An 18120-nucleotide genomic window follows, 5' to 3' on the forward strand; every position below is an offset into this window, starting at 1 on the left:
GGTCTGGCTGGGGCCATCCCATACTTTTGCAGTCCCATAATAGTCCCTTTAATTATGGGTAACAACAGGTCCTGTTTTTTCCTATGTTAATAACAAGTTCCAGGGTATAAATAACTGCAATTAAAACAAAACGCCTAACGATTTACTATTTGACACCTATGCAGTGTGCCAGAGCCTTGGCTGCGCAAGGAATTTTTTCTCCTGCCCTGAATATTTTATAATTGTTTTACAAAGAGCACATGGATGCTCCAGTCATTAAGAAATGCCAACCAAGGTACATTGTGGCACCAGGGAGCAGAAAACAAATAGCTACGCCTGTGCCGAGGCCGTAGAGAGCCCTCCTTTCGGAAGCACAGACTTGGTTTGTTTGACTACTTCTGTACATTGACCTTTGTTTTTTAAGAAAAACACAAACAATCAGGATTGCTTTATTGTAGGAGCCATTAACTCCTTCGGAGACTTTGCGGTGTCTGTTGATAAGAGCAGCACACGTGTGGCCACGTAATGCAGTCTGTGAAACACCTCGGCCGCTCTGCTGCATCTGGATGTTTGCAGGCAGATGCTGCAATGTCCCTTGCTTTGTGCATTTGGAAGAGCCAGTCTATATGTAAAAATAGGTGGAAATAGGCCTGGGGAGTCTAATCACATTGGCGAAGGAGCTGGGGGTCACGGGGAGAGGGGAATTCATCCCTGCTTTCAGTGGGGAGGCACGGAGCGCCGTCTGTCATTCCCGAGACTGGCTGTGATGTCTGCGATGTGGAGCCTGCGATTGGAGTTGCTTAAATGTACAAGCGTGCCTAAAAATGTAAAAATAAAAGCAGTGCTATTTTAAGACTCTAGAATCAGGGATTATAAATAGCCTAACTGGTGTGTTACTCCTGGCTGGGCGTGTCGGTCCTAAAACATCACCACAACTGTCACTTCCCTTTGAAGCAGCTTGTCGGGTAATGACCGTGGCAGTGGAGCCTCCTCTGCATTTCCATGTTCTCTCGCTAAGCACAGGTCAATGATAAGATGCTCTCCGGGCTGACGTGTCCATCACGCAAGTCCTCGCTTTGCCGGCGAGCACGCACAAATGGAAAGGTGGGTGTAGGCTGTTGGGGAGCGCTGCGGAGCTGGGGTGCAGTGGTGGGAGGTTGTAAAGAGGAGCTCGCCCTGCCGAGCACAAGCCGTGGAGCCGGGGCTGCCGAACTCTGAACAAAAGACAAAATAGTTGCGTGGTTAAGCACCGGTTTGGGACTTGTGAGATGTGGGTTTAGCACTCTCCGTCGTCAGCCTTCCTCTGTGACTGGTTGGGATTCATCTTCCTCCTCCCATCATTTAGGTTCCTCCTGTGGCCAGTGGAGGAAAAGATCTTTAGAGGATAATTTCACCTGACCCTAATGTGCAGCTCCGAGATGTGATGGATGGTCTGTGGTGAGGGAAGCCTGGACAACGTGCTCAGGCTTGGCCCTTGTCTGCTGGAGGTACCTTTATTCTCCATCTTTGGAAGCAGCAGCAGCAGTGGTGATCCAATATACAAAAGTCTGTGAAGTTGAAAGTCATATACTTACCTTAAATAGCTGACTTCTGCCCCAGAAAGCATTTTTGTTTCTGTCTGTTCTTCCAGCGCGGTGGCTGGAAAGAAGTAACTTTGATGGTGTTCCACCACCTTGGTACAGCGGCCGGGGGACAGGCTCTTCTCTGGCGGCCGTTTCCGAGAGGAATTCTGGCCGACTCCTCCAGCAAGTAATGATATGTTTATTTGCGATACATGGAGCCAGGAGACGTCTCTGGGTGATAGGGATCTGGAGACTGGTAAACAAAAGAAGGCAAGATTGGAACTCAAACTGTAAGAAGGCTTGTTTGGGTCTAAAGAAAACAACTATAAAACCAAATAATGACGGTGTTCAAAATGGTCTGCAGTGGTGTGTCTCACGACAAGGTGAAAACATATCTGCCAAGCCTGTGCACTGGTAGGGTGCCAAAATCTGGGTTACTCTTACAGGGAGCTCTAGCAGCCTGTACCCAGAAGGTGAAGAAAAGGGAGCTTGTTGGCCGCTCCTTCTTTTCATAATAGATAGAAATGGGCCAGGAATCTCTCCTGGTGTAGCTGAGTCTTCCCCAGAAAGGGGGAGCTTATTTCATGTTCTCTCTGTGGAGGAAAGCTTGCACAGAGGCTGTGTCTAGTATCTCTAAAAGAAGCAAAACACCCTGATGTCTGAAGGTTTCCAAGAGTTCATGCTGAATTCTTCCTCCGTAGCCTGCTTGTAGCACAGAGGAGCGGTGCCGTGACGCTCTTCTAGCGCAGAGCAAGCCACTTGTATTTTATGGTGATAGAGAAGATGATTTTCATCGAGAAATGAATGAGGATGACAGCAGTGACAAATAAAGATCTTACAGGTTCAAAACTGATAAGCTGACAGCTCCATTCTCAAACCTGGATGTCTTGAACTGACCACCTAGAAACAGTATTTTGGCAATCTGCTGACTGCAGTGGGCACCTGCGTTGTCCGCTCCGCCGATGATCAGGGAGCTTCTGGGGGGATCTGGACATGGATATGAAAAGATACAGTAAGTGCCAGGTCAAAAATTAAAGCCTTTGTCCGAAAGTGGTTACTTCAGTCTGAAAATGGGGACCTCTCCCATTGCTCGCTGTGGTCAGAGTTGCTCCTGGAGGGCAATAGGAGGACTGATTTAATGCTCCATGTCTTTTTTCTTTTACACTGAACTCTTAATTACGCCTGCATTTCAGCGCAGATTAGCAGGGAGTGCAGTGCGGAGCCCGAGACCCCTGGGGTGCAGCGAGTGCCCAGTTCTCCTCTGCCCTGGCCCTGGGGTCTGTTTACAGACGAGATCGGTGGCTCTGCAAGGATGCACACACACACACACACACACACGCACGCACACACGCATGCTGTTACGGTATGAAGAAGCTCAGTTTGCTTTTTATTCCTCCCCCTCTCCGTTCTTCTTTTCTATAATCATTGCAAAACAGGAACAAATGAGTGTGTCACTTTAAACCATGAAACCACTTAGTCCGTAAAGACAGATTTGGCGTCTTTGTGCTGGCAGTGACAGGCCAGCGCGGCGCTCCATAGTGATCCCACTGTTCTCCCTCTGCCCCGCACCCCGCCGCCGCTCCCCACCCCCTCCGAGATTTGCTCCGTGTTTGCCTGCCTCTGTTTTTGTGGTTGGTAACCAGCAAAAGAATGGAATGGATTTAATGATTTGTTGGCTGCGGTGCCGGCATGATTAAGTCAATAAAGCTGCAAGCTGAAAACAGACAGTGTAGTTACAGTATATGACTTTAACCTTGTTAATGCATGTTTATGTCCTCCTGCCCACTGTATAGCTGTATGTTGCATAAAGAAGATCTGACCAATCTTTAACCCATTAAATAATTCATAAAGTGAGAGCAGACATCAGCTACTTGCGGAGCGGATCAGTAACCATGGGGTCAGCAATAACTTTGGCTCCCTGGACCATATCCAGCATGTTTAAACTCTGGTGATGTCACCAGGCAAGCTTCTAACCTTAATCATTTGGATGGGAACAAAGGGAAGTTAACTGTTGACATGCGGTGTCTCCGCGGAAGAAATGCTTGCGAGTGCTCTGCAACGTCTCTACCTCGCAGGGATCGTGGACTAGCTCCAGCCTCCTCGCTTCTTTTATCTGCTTCCCTCTTTCCGTACAGCGAACGTGTGGCTGGCCAAACATTCAAAGGCGCGTGTTTCCTCGGCTCCTATTATCTTAAGCGACAGAGGCACCAAAATCCCACAGAATTTCAGGGAAGCGTCGGCTGACTTGAGAAGGTGGTATTTGGAGGCACTTGGATGGTTTTTTTCATTGTGGATAAATTTTGAATGAAAAGTATCTCCTTCCCTGTAAATGACAGAGAAGGACGTTCAGTGGGGATGGAAAGGGGCAGAACCCAGGGATGCGGGAGAGGATGTAGAGTGAAGCAGAACGGTTCTCACGGCAGTAAAAGCTCTCACGCTAAAATACCAAGCAGGACTTGCAGGAAAATCCTCGGATTCTCACCCATAACTACCTCAGCCAGCCTCTTCCTTTCATACCAGTCAGAACATAGGGCTGACTTCTAGCACGCAGCCCTCTTTACACAGCTCCCGAGGGATTCTCCAGGTGCGGCAATGTCCATAGCTGTTGCAGCGGCTTCTTTTGCTGGCACGTAAGGGGGGAGTCACGGGATCACGGGGCGTGTGGCCGGAACACGCTGCGCTCCGCTGGTCTGCGCAGCCAGGTTAGAGGCCCTAGGGGACCATTACGAGTCGGTGTCGTTTAGTGCTGCTCTGAGATGCAACCAGCTGCGGCCGGACCCGGAGGAGAGGTGCAGAGAGGAGGACACGACAAAATCTCATGTGCGGAGTGAAGCAGAAAAAGGCCTTCCACCTCTCGCCGGTGAGCAGCACGCGCGCAGTTCTGCTGCAGGTCTTTGGGGTCGTAACCCAGGGGCATGGCAGAGGCACCCTTTCAGGAGCCTGAAGACGTAACTTCCACACTGCCCCAGGAACTGACCCTCATCTTCCTATTCGGGGAGTCACTTTAATTCCTCTTGGGGGGAAACTGAGACAGAGGGAGAAATGAAGCGACTTGTCCATAGTCACCTGAAGAAACGATGTATGATGGAACTGGAAATTGAACGGGGTTGCGTGAGCCCGAGTCCGTACGACCAGCTTTTATCCTGTGACTCGGTCACAAAACAAACACCTTTCAAGATCATCTCCTTTAGAGGTTGGCTTGGGAGTTCACCTTTAATGAATGATCCCATTTTCTACGTCTCCTTCTGACAAATTGCACGCTCGCAGTCTCATCAGCTAACCCTTCAGTGTGTGTCCAAAGGGTTTACCCTTGCTTGTGCAGGTAAGCCCACCGGAGGCTCGCGTGCCTGTCTGCACAGCATATATCCAGGTGTGTTTGCAAACAGACCTCCATGACGTGCACGTCTTCATATCTAGGGCTATTGGGGCTATTAAAAGCACACAGGTAAAAACTCTCACACGGTTATTTGTGAGCCAGATGGCTGCGTACAGCAGAGCATATCTCAGAACCCACTACATCAGCCCAGTAGTGAATTTTCCAGGTGCCAGAAGATACGCACCTTGAGTTGGAGATTAGAGCTGGGACTTCCAGTCTGCTGTTGCCAGCATCTGCAGCCAGAGGCTGGGGAGGAGACTGACCCCCAGAGCTAGTGCTGGTTGTTCTCAGCAGCTCAGTTATTCCACGTTGCTTTATGATTGTGCTAATAAAGACTCTCAAATTAATTTAGCCTGCTTTTTTTTTTTTTTTTTTGGTTGGTTGGTTTGGTTTTGCCATAATCCAGAGCGGCGGTCTCTGCTTTGGAGAAGACGCTCCAGAATTTATGGCAACTCAAATCTGATCTGAGTAGAAATTCTGTGTTCTGTTTTCTTTGGTTTTAGCTTGGAATGTTATGTGATGCACCTGAAAATCTTTCCTTACCCATCTATTGATTTCGATGAATGAGCCCACATACACCTAGTGATGTTTTATTATCGCTCACCCACCATCGGGTATATAGCAGCTGGTAATTTTTTGTGCATTGACTCCATTTTTTTTCTGCTTGATGGAAAACGGAGTCGTGCCAAGCGTATGCTAATGCTGCATGGGGGGGTCCCAACTTCTGACCCATAGCTAATATCCTACAAGTCACATGAAGCTACCAAGGATTCTTGAGCTGGAGTTCGAAATGCCTATGTTATCAGCAAATAAACACCATTAATTGCTTCTAATATGTCATGCTGTGGTTAAATGACAAGATCCTTATTAATATGCGTGTATATCAGCCTTTCCAGTGTGTGTGAGGGGGAGTACGAAGTGGTAAAATTATTTAAAATTAGTGGGGAATATTTACAGGAAGGCATAAAGAACTGTCAGTTGAGGAAAGCAGCATTTTATGTTCTTGTCCCGGATGACCTTGCTCCAAGGACAAATCAGAGCTTGATGAAATGAAGCTGCAGATGGCTAGTGATCTCAACTCTGTAATAATGAAATGACACAAGAAAAAAATGAGACATCTACAGTTTGTAAATACAATCTGAATGGAAGGGGAGAAGAGGAATTTTTAAGGGGAGATTGAGTTGACTCGGTTACAGCAGTTCAGCTTCGGGTGTTTTAATAATAATTTCCATTTAAAAAAATAATGGAATCGCTCCTTGTCCCTCATAGTCAAGGGCACCTTAATAATTTTTTGGTTTTTAACACGTCAATGTCTTGGTTTAAAAATTTTATCATGAGGACTGCCTAGTCACAGCCTACTTTATATCCATTCTTCTAGCATATTACTGGATTTTATTTTGCAAGTTGTGGTGGTGATTTTTGGCACCTGATTGGGCAGATGATCTGATACAACCATTTTAGGTGTTTGAATAGTTTCATCTATCAGGAAGCTTGTGAGAGGTTTAATACTGAAAAAGTGATGTGATACTTTGTGCCAGAGCAGGCTTTGTTTGTGCACTTAGATGAGAAATCAGGAGTTTGTACTGTCGGGTTTTGCATGTGGGCAGGTTTTCATGCAAAGGGCTTCTCAGAAGCGGTTAGGCAGCCAACTGCTATTGAAAGTTACCAAGACTTGGGCATCTGCCTCTGCAGATTGAACCTTTGCATGAAAAGGAAAAAGGAATTAATGGAAACATTAACTTAGAGAAATCAAGAGATTTGCAAATCTCTGTGATCCAGACCACCTCGCTGCAGTTCGCAGAGCTTTTCACAAATGGGCAGGTCGAGAACCGATTTCTCCCATTAATTCAAGATTTCCTGACTTTCACTTTGCTAGAGTGAAATCTTCACCTTTTTTTTTGATCAGATATTTTTTGCTCTCCCTAATACATAAATTCACCAGCCAGTCATTGCGCTTCTCTGTAGCAGCTTCTGCCGGGTGCTGAGCTAACCCGGCTCCTTTTGAATCTCATCGACACCTCTGAGAGCGTGCCTTGACATAACGCAAGGATTACTTGAGTCAAACCGCTTTATAGATACGAGATGTTGTAGTTTGTCATCACAGCTAGCGCAACCTTGTAGAGACAGGCAGAAGGACTACCAGCTGAAATTGGGTGAGATAAATACAGTTTCAGATTATCTCATTGAATTTATAGGCAAGCTGCCCTCCATGGGAACAAGAACGTGGTGTCAAGGGTTGGAGAATCATGATAGCTGTACAAGCCAAATATAAATATTTTGTTCTTTGCAGAGAATTCAATTTTGGATCTTGACTATATGTTATATAGACAGGTACAAAACACCCATCTCTGCATCTTTAGGTGTATACACGTAAAAACAGGAACAGATACAGTTCATGTTAAAGTACGGTGGCACAAAGACTGGTGGGGATGAGCCCAGCCCTAGCGCATTGCTCTCAGGTTAAGAGAAGCGTGCTAACACTGCGGGTACGCAGGTCCCATTGCTATCAGGGGTCTGGCAGAGCCTCCGTGGGTCTCTAGTCCTGTTTGCCTTTCACTCGGGATGGTGGAGCAAAGCTGTTCTCTGGGCTGCCTTCACCCATGGCCTGGTATTTTGTCTGGGCCAAAGGATCTATTTGCGGCGGAGCTGCTGTTGCTGGAGTCTCGATCGTGCCTCCTTACAAGCGCTGCAGTCCCTGGGAGGTTGTGTGTGTCTGTGACACGCCAACTCGCCCGTCCGTGTTGTGCCTCAGGCTCTTGGCTGCTCCCGAAGCAGTTTCCCGTGTTCTTTCTAACAACCGGTGCTGGTAACAGGATCACAGCTTGATTTCAGCTTGCCTGCTAAAGGATGCGTTTTCCTCTAACAGAAAAATCACTGTTGCAATAATTCACTCTGGATTTTCTGTCCTTCTGTTGGTCTGATTGCTGCTGCTCTTCAACGGCATGTTTTGACGGATAAAACCAGCTCTGAAAATATTGGTAGGGTCTTTGCACAAAAGCTTTAAGTAATTCAATTAAATTTTTTTTAAGAGGGGAAGTGGATTCAGTTTCCATCTTTTTAAAATTCTGGGTGTATTTTTAAAAGCGCTTTGGGTACTTTGATGGGATTTTGTTTTGTTTTGAACAGCGTGCAGTCTAAGAGCAGCTATAGGGAAATTAGTTTCATCTGCTTTGCTTGAAGGGAGGAGATCCTGATACAATTGCTAGCCAGGTGTGGTGATCTTGTCATTGCTCCTAGCAAAGAAGGAGGACTACCTTTGAAGGAGGCTGTGCACGCTTGTGCCATATGAAAAGAAAGAAAAACTTAAAAGAACTTCTTGTTTTAAACAAAACCGTATACCAATGGATCACTTACAATCTTCAAACAAAGCCTGTTCCTGACTGACAGCCCCCAAGATAAGCTTAGAAACTTGAGTCTGGTAGTATTTCGCGTGCCTGTATATCAAGTAAATGGGTGAAAGATGGGTAAAAAAAAAGATCCATGGAGCCGCACAGTTTGTTTTATCAATGTTCATACGTTGTGTTAAAACGAACAAGCAAACAAACAAAAAGCTTTGGAGCGTTTCTGAACTGAAAGGCTGTTTTATCTTGAAGAGCATCTCTGAATTGTGAGCAGAGTAGAGGAGAGAGAAAAGACAGAAAACTTCCAAAGAGCAAATAGAGAGTTTTGTTAAAGGCAAGAAGCATACGTAACATCTGACTTCTGCATGAAGCAAATGAGCACGGCATCTCACAGACGTCACACTCCTGAGTGGGCCGACACGATCATTCTGCCAAACCGCGACCCTGGATTTTGTTTGCTTCGCTTGTATGCAGTGGCCAAACAGATTCACCGTCTTCATACCTACTTGGACTAACGGCTGGGGAGGCAATGATCCTGCTTTGCCAAGGTGGCACCAAGGTTTTCTAGGGGGCTGCACAAGGTTATTAGACACCCTGCATCTGCATGTGGCTTTTCTGTAGAGCTAAGCATGCAACTCTTACAACCATGCAGTTCTATGAGTGAACCAACTTTAATTGCATTAGTGTTGTAATTGCTTGGTTTGTAGTATTTGTAGAGTCATTAGGCCTAGGAGTCTTTGTCCTGGACTTCAGAGGGAAGCGCTGCCCAGGCACGAAAGCCCCAGCGAGGACATGAACGCACCTACTAGACAGGAGACGATGCACCGGCAGGCAAGCGGGAGCACGGGGAAACACAAAGGCATTCGTTTGAAACTAGTATTTGCATTTCCTCAGCAGAGTACAGAACTCCCCATACGTAACAGATGTTCTTAAAATACAGAACAAAACTCGGTTAATGAAACTTCACCCCACCCCTAGAGAGTAGCTGTCCCTGCTGTGAATACGGACCCACCTAAAGTCCCTGATCAGTAGCACAGTCAAGTCCCACAGCCATGTCTTTCCCTCTCTGTTTTTGGTTTTGGTGTTTGGCGTTTTTTTTACTGTGTGATGTCTTGGTAAATACTTCAAGCTAAGTTATCTTTGGTTACCAAAAAAAAAAAAAAAAAAAAGGTGGAAAAAGCAGTTTGTCCCTTTCTCGTATTTACAGCCAACATCTACCCTGAGGTACCCTTTTCCTTTGGTCTTTTCCTTTTATTCTGGGGTGCTGCTGCTCATCTCAACAACCCTTCTCTTTTAAACTCTATAATTACTGGATTCAGCTGGATGCCCCACTGAAAGCAGAGGGAATATTTCTCAAACCAGCAGTGCCTTTTGAAATGGAAGAAACTTTTTAAGCGCAGGTACTATGTGCATTTTTAATTAGACACGTTTCTGTTCTTCCACTGCTGCTAACGCTTTCAGTTAGGAAGTGCAGTTCTTCCCCAGCTCTGCAAATATCTACCGAAATTTGCAAAGCTCTCTGTCTCTCAGTAACCTTGCTGTGACCTGGTTATCTGTTAGAACCACAAAGAATTCTGTCTCTAATTAGTCCATCTGTTAACTATTGAAATTCATGGCTTAGTTTTATTGTCTGGGTCTGTAACATAATGCTGAATGGTCTCACCTGGCAGCTTATTTCTTATAAAGCAAATGTGCCTTTCCAAGAGCCATTTTGGTGCAGATAACTGTCTTTTCAGCATTGAACAAATGACTCTGTCTAGCAGCCTGCAGTCCCCTTCATGCCCTCACTGAAATAAATTGTACATCTCCAATAGCTCTGGGCTTAAGTCAATACAATTTAACATGTACATTTCTTTGTTATATTCTTTGGAGTTACACCGTAAAAGCAGATGGGAAAGTTTAATAATGATAAATGAGTTTAGTATTTTCACATAGTCCTAAAAAACAATGAATGCTCTTTATTAAAGATTAGAGGGATTTTTACATATTTGCCAAAGAGCGATTAAAGCTCTAGCTCAGATCCTCAGAAAGTCTTGCTTTTAAATTCTTTTTGGACTGTTTGTTAATGAGGATTCAGAGGAATTAGGGGCCATAAATTTCTTCATTCTCGCTTAACTGAAGCCACAAAGTGATTACTGGATATATAACTAAGTGCCGAGGAGTGGAGTTTATCAGCCACGTTCACGCAGAACAATTCATCTCCGCGCTTATTTACTGCAGTTGTGCATCTTGTACATAATCAGATGATGGGGCTGGGCAGGTCGAGCTCCTCCGTGGATGTTTAGAAGGACATAGATTCATAAATACACGCGGTAGGTCTCAGTGGGACCGTTCACACACTTACCATTAGCTAGGTGCCCGAATGTTTTGTCGGCCCGGAGCCACGCTCACTACAACTGGATGCAGTAATCTGGAGATGCGTTTGCCCAGCCTGAACAGCCTCCCAGTGCACACAGGCTGGGACTGGTTTCACTGGGCTGTGTGACGGCTGTTACGATTACAGTCAGTGGCCGATTCCTGACACAAACAGTACACGTTCCTGCAAACCTGCAACCTCGCTCTTTCCTCCTTGCTCCCAAAACTAGCGTGTGAGATACTAAGTCAAAACTGCGCAGCTAGCCCCAGGGCCTTTTTGAACAGAAACTGCCACATTGGGAAGCCAGGGAGTGCTGCCGGAGCTCCGGACCTGCTGGGCGGCAGTTTGCCTAGCAACAGAATGGCGCGCTCAAACACATGCTCTCCAATTCCGGGTCTGCGTGGCGTGCTGTTTGGCTAGGGATGCTGCCGATTTGATGTTCTAATATGAGTTTTTTGAGGGAAGAATGGCAAAAAACCTGATACCTACATGCAAAGACTTTTTTTAAAAGTTGAAGAATAAGAATCCCCTGTAGCCATCTGTATCCATAGCTTACAGCTGGCTCAGCCGCACTACCCTTTGGGTATGAACACCCGCTTCCATCGTTCCCGACTTCCACGCTGCAGTCCTCCTCTTTCTGCTGTCTTCGTGGCTTTTAAAATGGGATAGTCCAAACTAAAGACAACTTAAGGTTATGGCTTGTTTGGCTTGGCCTTACTATGGGAAGGAAAGTGTTTTTTCTTGGGGAGTGATGAAAAGGAAAAATGTTTAAAGTTCATCAACCTTTGGTACAGATAGCAGCGTCCTTTAGACTACACCAGAGCTATTCTTAGTCGTGACGTTTAGGTGGTTATTTTTTATTGTAAGGGAATACAGTAGTTCCCACTAGTGGTGAAAAGAGAGAACTTTTTCCCTTTTTTTCTTTTTTTCTTTTTTGTCTTAACCTAAATGTGAACTGTAGAAAGCAAGATTTGAATTCATTCTGTGTTTCCCATCTATGCTTTTGTCCTAATTTCCCCAAAAGCAAAATTTATATCTATAGATTGTTTCTTTACTGGCTAATTAAGTGTTATACAACTTTGCTCTGAAAAACTCAGCAACCCATTCCATGTATTTGCAAATGAACTTCACTGATTGTCATTATTGCTATAGGGTGCCTGCAGAAAATCCTATATAATTAAGCTGTTGTACTACCACAGCGCAAGAGCCGCAATTAGTAATGTGATTTACACTTCTTTACCATTAATAATATGGAAAAATCAACATTATTTTCTTGATGATGTTTAGGAGAAATTAGAATGAGGTGGACATGATTAGGAAAAGAGACTTTAATGTTACGACTTGTTAATGCAATAGCCCTGAGCGAGACACCAGAATGATTGTCCTTGCACTAAACTCATTTGCTTCAGTAAGCACAGACCCTCTGCACGCAACAAGACAAGTTTGGAGGAAATTGGATAGATGGCAGGGATTTTGGTGGTATGAACATTTCAGTGTCTTTCATGTGCAGAGTACACAAACTGAATCCCTGCACTTTCAAATATTCCCCCAGAGGCAATCTGCATTATTCAAAGCTTAACTATGGCTGCAGAACGCTGTCTGACATGAAAGCAGCGTGCTAGCTTTACATGAACTTTCATATTTACATCTGTAGTAAATCATATTTACTTTTTTTCCTCCCCTCCTTCTTTTTTCTGGGGGAGAGAGGGAGTAAAATGGGTAGGAGGGAAGGGGGAGGAGGAGAGATGTCCAGCGAAATTGTAAGCAAAGCACCAGTAATAAAGTCTGGTCTTATGAGACTGCCCATGAATAGGAATGATAATGAGAGCAGTGATGAGCTGCAGGTTTGTGTCTTTTAGTAAATTATCTAGCAGGCATTTACATTTCATCAGTTGTGCTTTTGCATAATAGACCAAAGTGCTACAACAAAAGGAGGTGCCATAAAAATGAGTAATTTCAGTGACCTTCTTGGTAATCACTCTTACAAAGAATATCTTGGAAGGAGTTGGGTGATTCCTCATGGTGAAGCTGCTGTGGAAAGGTGCCCCAGGCCCGAGAAGCTTGCCTGGTGACAAATGCCTTCCAAGGCTTTCTTCTGGCCGCTCTGAAACATGGCTCGTATCCTGTTTTCTCCATCTGAGCATGCTTCTAATTGTCAGATGTCAAAAGGCAGCAACCATTTTCTTCTTGCTTATCTCCTGATAACATTGATTCTCAAACAAAGGATGTGGGCTTCCATTCTGAAAACAAAGGAAGCATGGCCCAGCTAAGGATGCTGGATATAATATACATGCTTCTCCCTGCCAATAATAACAAAACATCATAAATAATGTAGAAGCTGAATGTGAAAATGAAGAAAGGGGAATACAGTGGTACTGCTGTTCCTGGGTACGGCACTTACAGAATCTTGTCCTCCGTACGTCCTTGACTTCTTCCCTCATTTTTCTCTTGTATTTCCCTGACTACCTGCCAGCTCCTGAGATGTTTAGACTTGAGGGTTTTTTTTAAATTCTTTTTCCCTTTTGGGTTGTGTCTTCATGATGTTCTTGTGAATTATTTTTTTTTCCTTCTCCCCACAATGCACCTTCTCTGGAGGCAAGTCCTCAGCTGGTGAGAGTCAACCCAGATCTTTCACTGAGGACTTACAGCGAGGCCAGTTTGCACCAGCCAGGAGTCAGGCCCGCTGCATTCCTGATTTGTGCCGGGACATGACCTGACCCTGCGTTGTTGCATGTTCTCCTCTCCTTTCACAATTGGTTCTCCTCGTTTGCCCAATCATGGAACCCACAAGGACCACTTCAGTCCCAGGCCCACATCTTCCCCATCTTTCCAGGTCCCTGGTCTGATGGTACCTTTTCCCCTCTTCTGCCTTTAGTTTGCTGCTTTCTTTTCCTGTAGGCTTCTCCTTTATATCCAATTGCCAAATCTTACCATGATGCAACTTTTCTTTCCTTATGTCTTTCAGTGTAACAGTTGGAGAACTGGTGGGAAATGTGACGCTTTACTCACATCCCTTCTGCCAGCCAGGCAGCCATGTGACTCCAGTAATGGTAGTGAATCAGTGCCCTAGCCTTGGGCTAGTCACAAAGAATTTTGGATTGACCTTTTGCTTCTCTCACTTCTTCTTGTGCTGATCCTCAGAAATCACAGCAGACCCTGCCCCTCGCTCTCCTCACCGTGACATGCGGGTCCATGTGAATGCACAAGGTATTCTGGCCTTGGGATAGCCAAGGACCGGAGACCGCAGAGAGGGCATCAGCAGACAGGATAAGGGCTTCTGTTGTTACCTCCCTGATGAGATTAATTTTCTTTTTTTCATCTTTCTTGGCAGGATCAAAATGCTGGAATTGTTGCCAGACTTCAGGAGCCGGCCTCCATCCCAAGCAGCGGCTCTGTGCCGGCACCAGCCACGGTGAATGGGTACACGATGAGGAACCATTTACTGAAGCAGCAAATAATGAAACGACAGCTGATGCAGGTACGATGTCGAGTGCCTCTGTGGGTCCCTGCGCTGTCCACCTCACTGGGAAGGACAGGACTAACTGGAATGGGGAAATCACCAGTCAGCAAACGCGAAGGAGTGACCCAGGAATCGCTGGGCTGAGTCAGACTAGGGCTGTGGTGAGTCCAGGATGTCATGCCCAAGAGAGGCCAAGTGCTGCTCAGTGAGTCCGAGCGCAGATCTGCCCACTCACATGCAAGGGAAGGATTCAGTCACCTCCGTATCACTGCCGTCATCCTTGGTCAGCCACAAAGTTGGGAGGGACGATGCAGAGAAGGGAGGCTGGGAGAGTGAGTCAGCCCTGGGAGAGATCTTCTCCATGCTTGCCTTTCTCTCTGGTTCCCTGGGGATTTACCAGAGCAGATGTCAGACTCCAGTTTGTCCTGGACTTGGATGGTCTCTCTAGCAACAGAAATCCCTGCGTGAGGATTGTAACGTGCTGTTTGAAGGAGCAGGGATGGGGGAATCCCACGCATGACTTGGGTGAGGCAGCACTGAACACGCGCCTCTGACTTTCTGAGCGTGCTGCTGGACTTGGGTCGAGGAGGCTCATTTCTTTGGATGGCAAATGAGACAAGAAGTAGCTCGGTAAATCCCTTAGCAAAGTACTGTCCTGCTCATTGATCAAACTCCCTTTCAAAACCAACTCTGCCTCCTTGTCATCAGTTGGCTTCAAGCTTATCTGTGCTGCTCTAACAGAGCGCGAGCCAGGCCTCAGCTTCCACGGTCCACGGAGACTTCCCCAGGTCACAGCTGCCGTCCACAGCAGGGGTGCGAGTGTGGTGGTGGGTTCTGGGGTGGGAGCTGCAAATCAGGTCACTTGGAGAAAGCCAGCAATGCCTTGTTCAGGGAGCACCTGCCAAGGACCCCTGCCTTCCTGTGGGTCACCGCTAAGTTCTGGTTAGAAGTGGCCACCAGCACAAAAGGCGATGGTACACACGAGCAGAGCCATCCTCCAGACGGGGCGATGGCCACCAGCAGTCTCCTGTTTGTCAATGCTGCCGCAGATTCTCTTTGCTAATAGACTTTTGGGCACCTTTTGTCCCCGGATCTGGTTCTTCAGAGAACACATCCAGTCAGTCAGCACGAGAGGCGCTGGGGAGACGCCAGCAGTCTGCATCTCAGGACATGGTGGGGGGGGGGTGTACGTACGTACACACGAGAGAGGTTGTTAATGATGACAGTGGCTACACTTCAGGTGTCTGCTGCTATTCTTGTTTGTCAAGAGACTGCAACTTGACTATTATGCCCCTTGTTTTCCAGGAAAAGCAGAGACAGAGCATGCTGGGAGTAACGTCTGAGCAGAGGAGTTTGTTTGCGGCTCAGCAGATAAATCAGTTTCAAGGTAAGGGGGGAAATGGCGTGCTATGAAAAGCGTCGAGGAGCCAGGGCATCGGGTCTCATTAAGTAGAGAGTGCTTAATGATTCTCTGCCCCAAAATAGAAACATTTCACATTTTATCACCTACCGTGAGATTCCCCCATTCCCTTACCACTCCAGCAGTAACTCTGTTACAGAGAATACAGAGGAGAGGCCCATGTAATGAGAGAGAAAGAGGGAGCAGCAGCCTCGTGAGGCTCTGCCATGTTTCTGGGGTGAACGCGCGCTCCCCGGCTAACGTGTCTCTTTGTACGCAGCCGTGCAGCAGCCCATTCCCGCTGACTGCAGCCAGGTGATGCCAGCTCCTCCGCCCAACCACCGCATGCTGCCGTCTAACCCAGCCATGCTCCAGAGCACCTTGGGCTCTGGCATGGCCCCAGCCACCGCCAGCCAGAGCAGCGGGACGATGGTGATGATTCCACACAACCCTGGCAAGCAGCAGGGGATTTTCCCGCCTAATTCTGACTTTAACATCCCGCTGCGGCCGAGCCAGAATTCGCTGGGCATGAACTCGGGGTGCCAAACAGTACACAGCCACTCCGCTGTGCGGCCGGGAATGCCGATGGCGGGCTTCAGTTCTGGCTCCTTAGCAAATCACTCTGCAACTCAGCAACACTTGAGGCAGCCGAGTGTGCCAAGAATCCCTAACGTCTACCCCAACTCGTCTGCCCAGATGTGGACACCAACCGCCGTGCCAAGAATGCCAAATCAAAGCCAAATGGATACCAGCATGCAGCAGTTCTCTGGTAACACTCTCTTCTCCAAACAGAACGTGAGACCGAGCGCGCCAGGTCAGCAGTTCTCCCAGCAGGCCGTGGTGCCGCCTAATCAGATCGCTCCCGGCGTCCAGGTCAGACAGATGCAAAAACTGAGCATGGGGCAGTCTGGCCAGGGCTTGAGCTCCATGAGTAATCAGAACTTGAGACACAATTTAACCAGAGGACCGTTGCCAGCTATGAATGTTATGAAATCCATGCCACAAGGAGTGTCCAGTTTTAACCAGCTCAATCCTGCCTCGGGCCTCGGCCCGCCGAGCTACCCTTCCGCGGGCCAGCCCCCCGACGCCTTCAACAGGATGAGCGCTGCTGCCGAGCTGCCGCAGTACGACTTTGTGTCCCAGCACAGCAATTCCGTCATGCCCGCCAACTGCAGTGACACCGACTTCCTCGACTCCCTCATGAAGAACAGCAGCAGCAGCAACGACGAAGAGTGGTTGAACAATCTGACAATGATAGACGACATTTTGGGACAGCACGCTCAAAGCTCCGGACATGTTTAGCTTGGAGAGAAGCAGTCTCGTTGTAAATAACATACGTGTGACTTTTGAAAATAACAGACGACCCGTGAAAGCCGCCGCCTCTTTCAATACAGAATGAATAGACTCAGCCAATTCTTTGCCTGCATCGAAGTTTAATATTGGCAGTTTTTCAGATGACTGTATATATTTGAATATTTTGTAAATTATGTTTTCCTAAACCTTAAATGTAGAAGTATTTATACTTCTTTGCTGGACTGTTTGTAAATAAATCTATAGCATAACTTTTGGTTTTATTATAGGGATTTCATTATACCTTGTTATAAATATGCAAATAATATTGTTAGTTTCAGTAATACTGTGTATTACAGCATAAAATACTTATGTTTTTGACATAACTTAACACATGAACTAGGGGTGTCATTGCAACCAGACTAAGCAGAAATCAAATGTGGCATCTGTTCTCTCATATCAAGAGGAAAGATTGAAAAGTTGCATTAAAAAAAAAAAAAAATCCATAAAAGGAGCCGCCGATTCCCTCATAGCTCAGTCTTGCCAACCCGGTTCTGGTATGTAGGTCCCATCCGGGGATCTGCCCGCAGAGATCCATTTGCAAGATCCCGGGCAAGTTCTTGACTTGATCCACTCCGGTAGATGCATTCGACACTGACAACGCGTCGTCCGCGTCCTGCAGTGCGTGTGTGCTGGGGGCGTGACATCTGCCGACCGGCGTGGCTGTGCGTGTGTGTCTGGGCGTCGCGCTGCGCTGCCTGACGGGGTGACGCTGGCCGGGAGGCGCTGGGCAGACCCTGGTGACCGTACCCTTCAGCAAACAGGCAGCTCTGGTTTGCGCACCTCTGCCATGTATATTTGTAGTGTACAGGTGATTTGTTCCTGGTTTTAAGGCTTTTCATAATTTCTGTTTTAATGTGAGACTTTTTTTCAGGGGAAAAGTCTATAAACATTAATAGTTAATTTTTGATGTTTTTCTGTCAGCTACTATTGTCCTATGTATATTTAAGAGTCTGTTTATAAAAGATTCACTGTACTGTAAACTTCTTAAAATGTTCATACTTTCTGTAATCATATTTTAATAGTCACGTCATACTTCGCAATACATTTGTAATATAATGTCAGCTTCAAGCACAGAATGTTTTTTTCTTCATACCATAATAAACTGCCAGGGGAAAATTGCATATACTTTATGTGCTTATTTCTCAGCTACAACATTTCGAACCTGCAGATATTTGAATTAATTTGATTTGCTCAGGATGCTACAATGTCAATATAATAACATGTACAAATGCGTGTGCGCCATTAGTAGAAGAAATGGGCTAGACGAAGAATTGAAGCAGGCTTTAATTTTATT

The 18120-nt window shown here is 46.4% G+C and overlaps 1 protein-coding gene across 6 annotated transcripts in view; it reads left to right on the plus strand.

Moving 5' to 3' along the window:
- The window catches only part of MAMLD1 (mastermind like domain containing 1), a 276227-nt gene extending 258280 nt beyond the window's left edge, over positions 1-17947 (plus strand). For all 6 annotated transcript variants that reach the window (XM_075763456.1, XM_075763457.1, XM_075763459.1 and 3 more), the window contains 3 exons: positions 13946-14092; positions 15380-15461; positions 15754-17947. In XM_075763456.1, coding sequence (XP_075619571.1) covers positions 13946-14092; positions 15380-15461; positions 15754-16775 — 1251 coding nt within the window. In that variant the 3' untranslated portion in view covers positions 16776-17947. The remainder of the gene's footprint in view (positions 1-13945; positions 14093-15379; positions 15462-15753) is intronic.
- The last annotated feature ends 173 nt before the right edge of the window (positions 17948-18120 follow it).

This window comes from Balearica regulorum, chromosome 11 (genome assembly GCF_011004875.1).
Source record: "Balearica regulorum gibbericeps isolate bBalReg1 chromosome 11, bBalReg1.pri, whole genome shotgun sequence".
In the NCBI taxonomy this organism is placed as follows: domain Eukaryota; kingdom Metazoa; phylum Chordata; class Aves; order Gruiformes; family Gruidae; genus Balearica; species Balearica regulorum.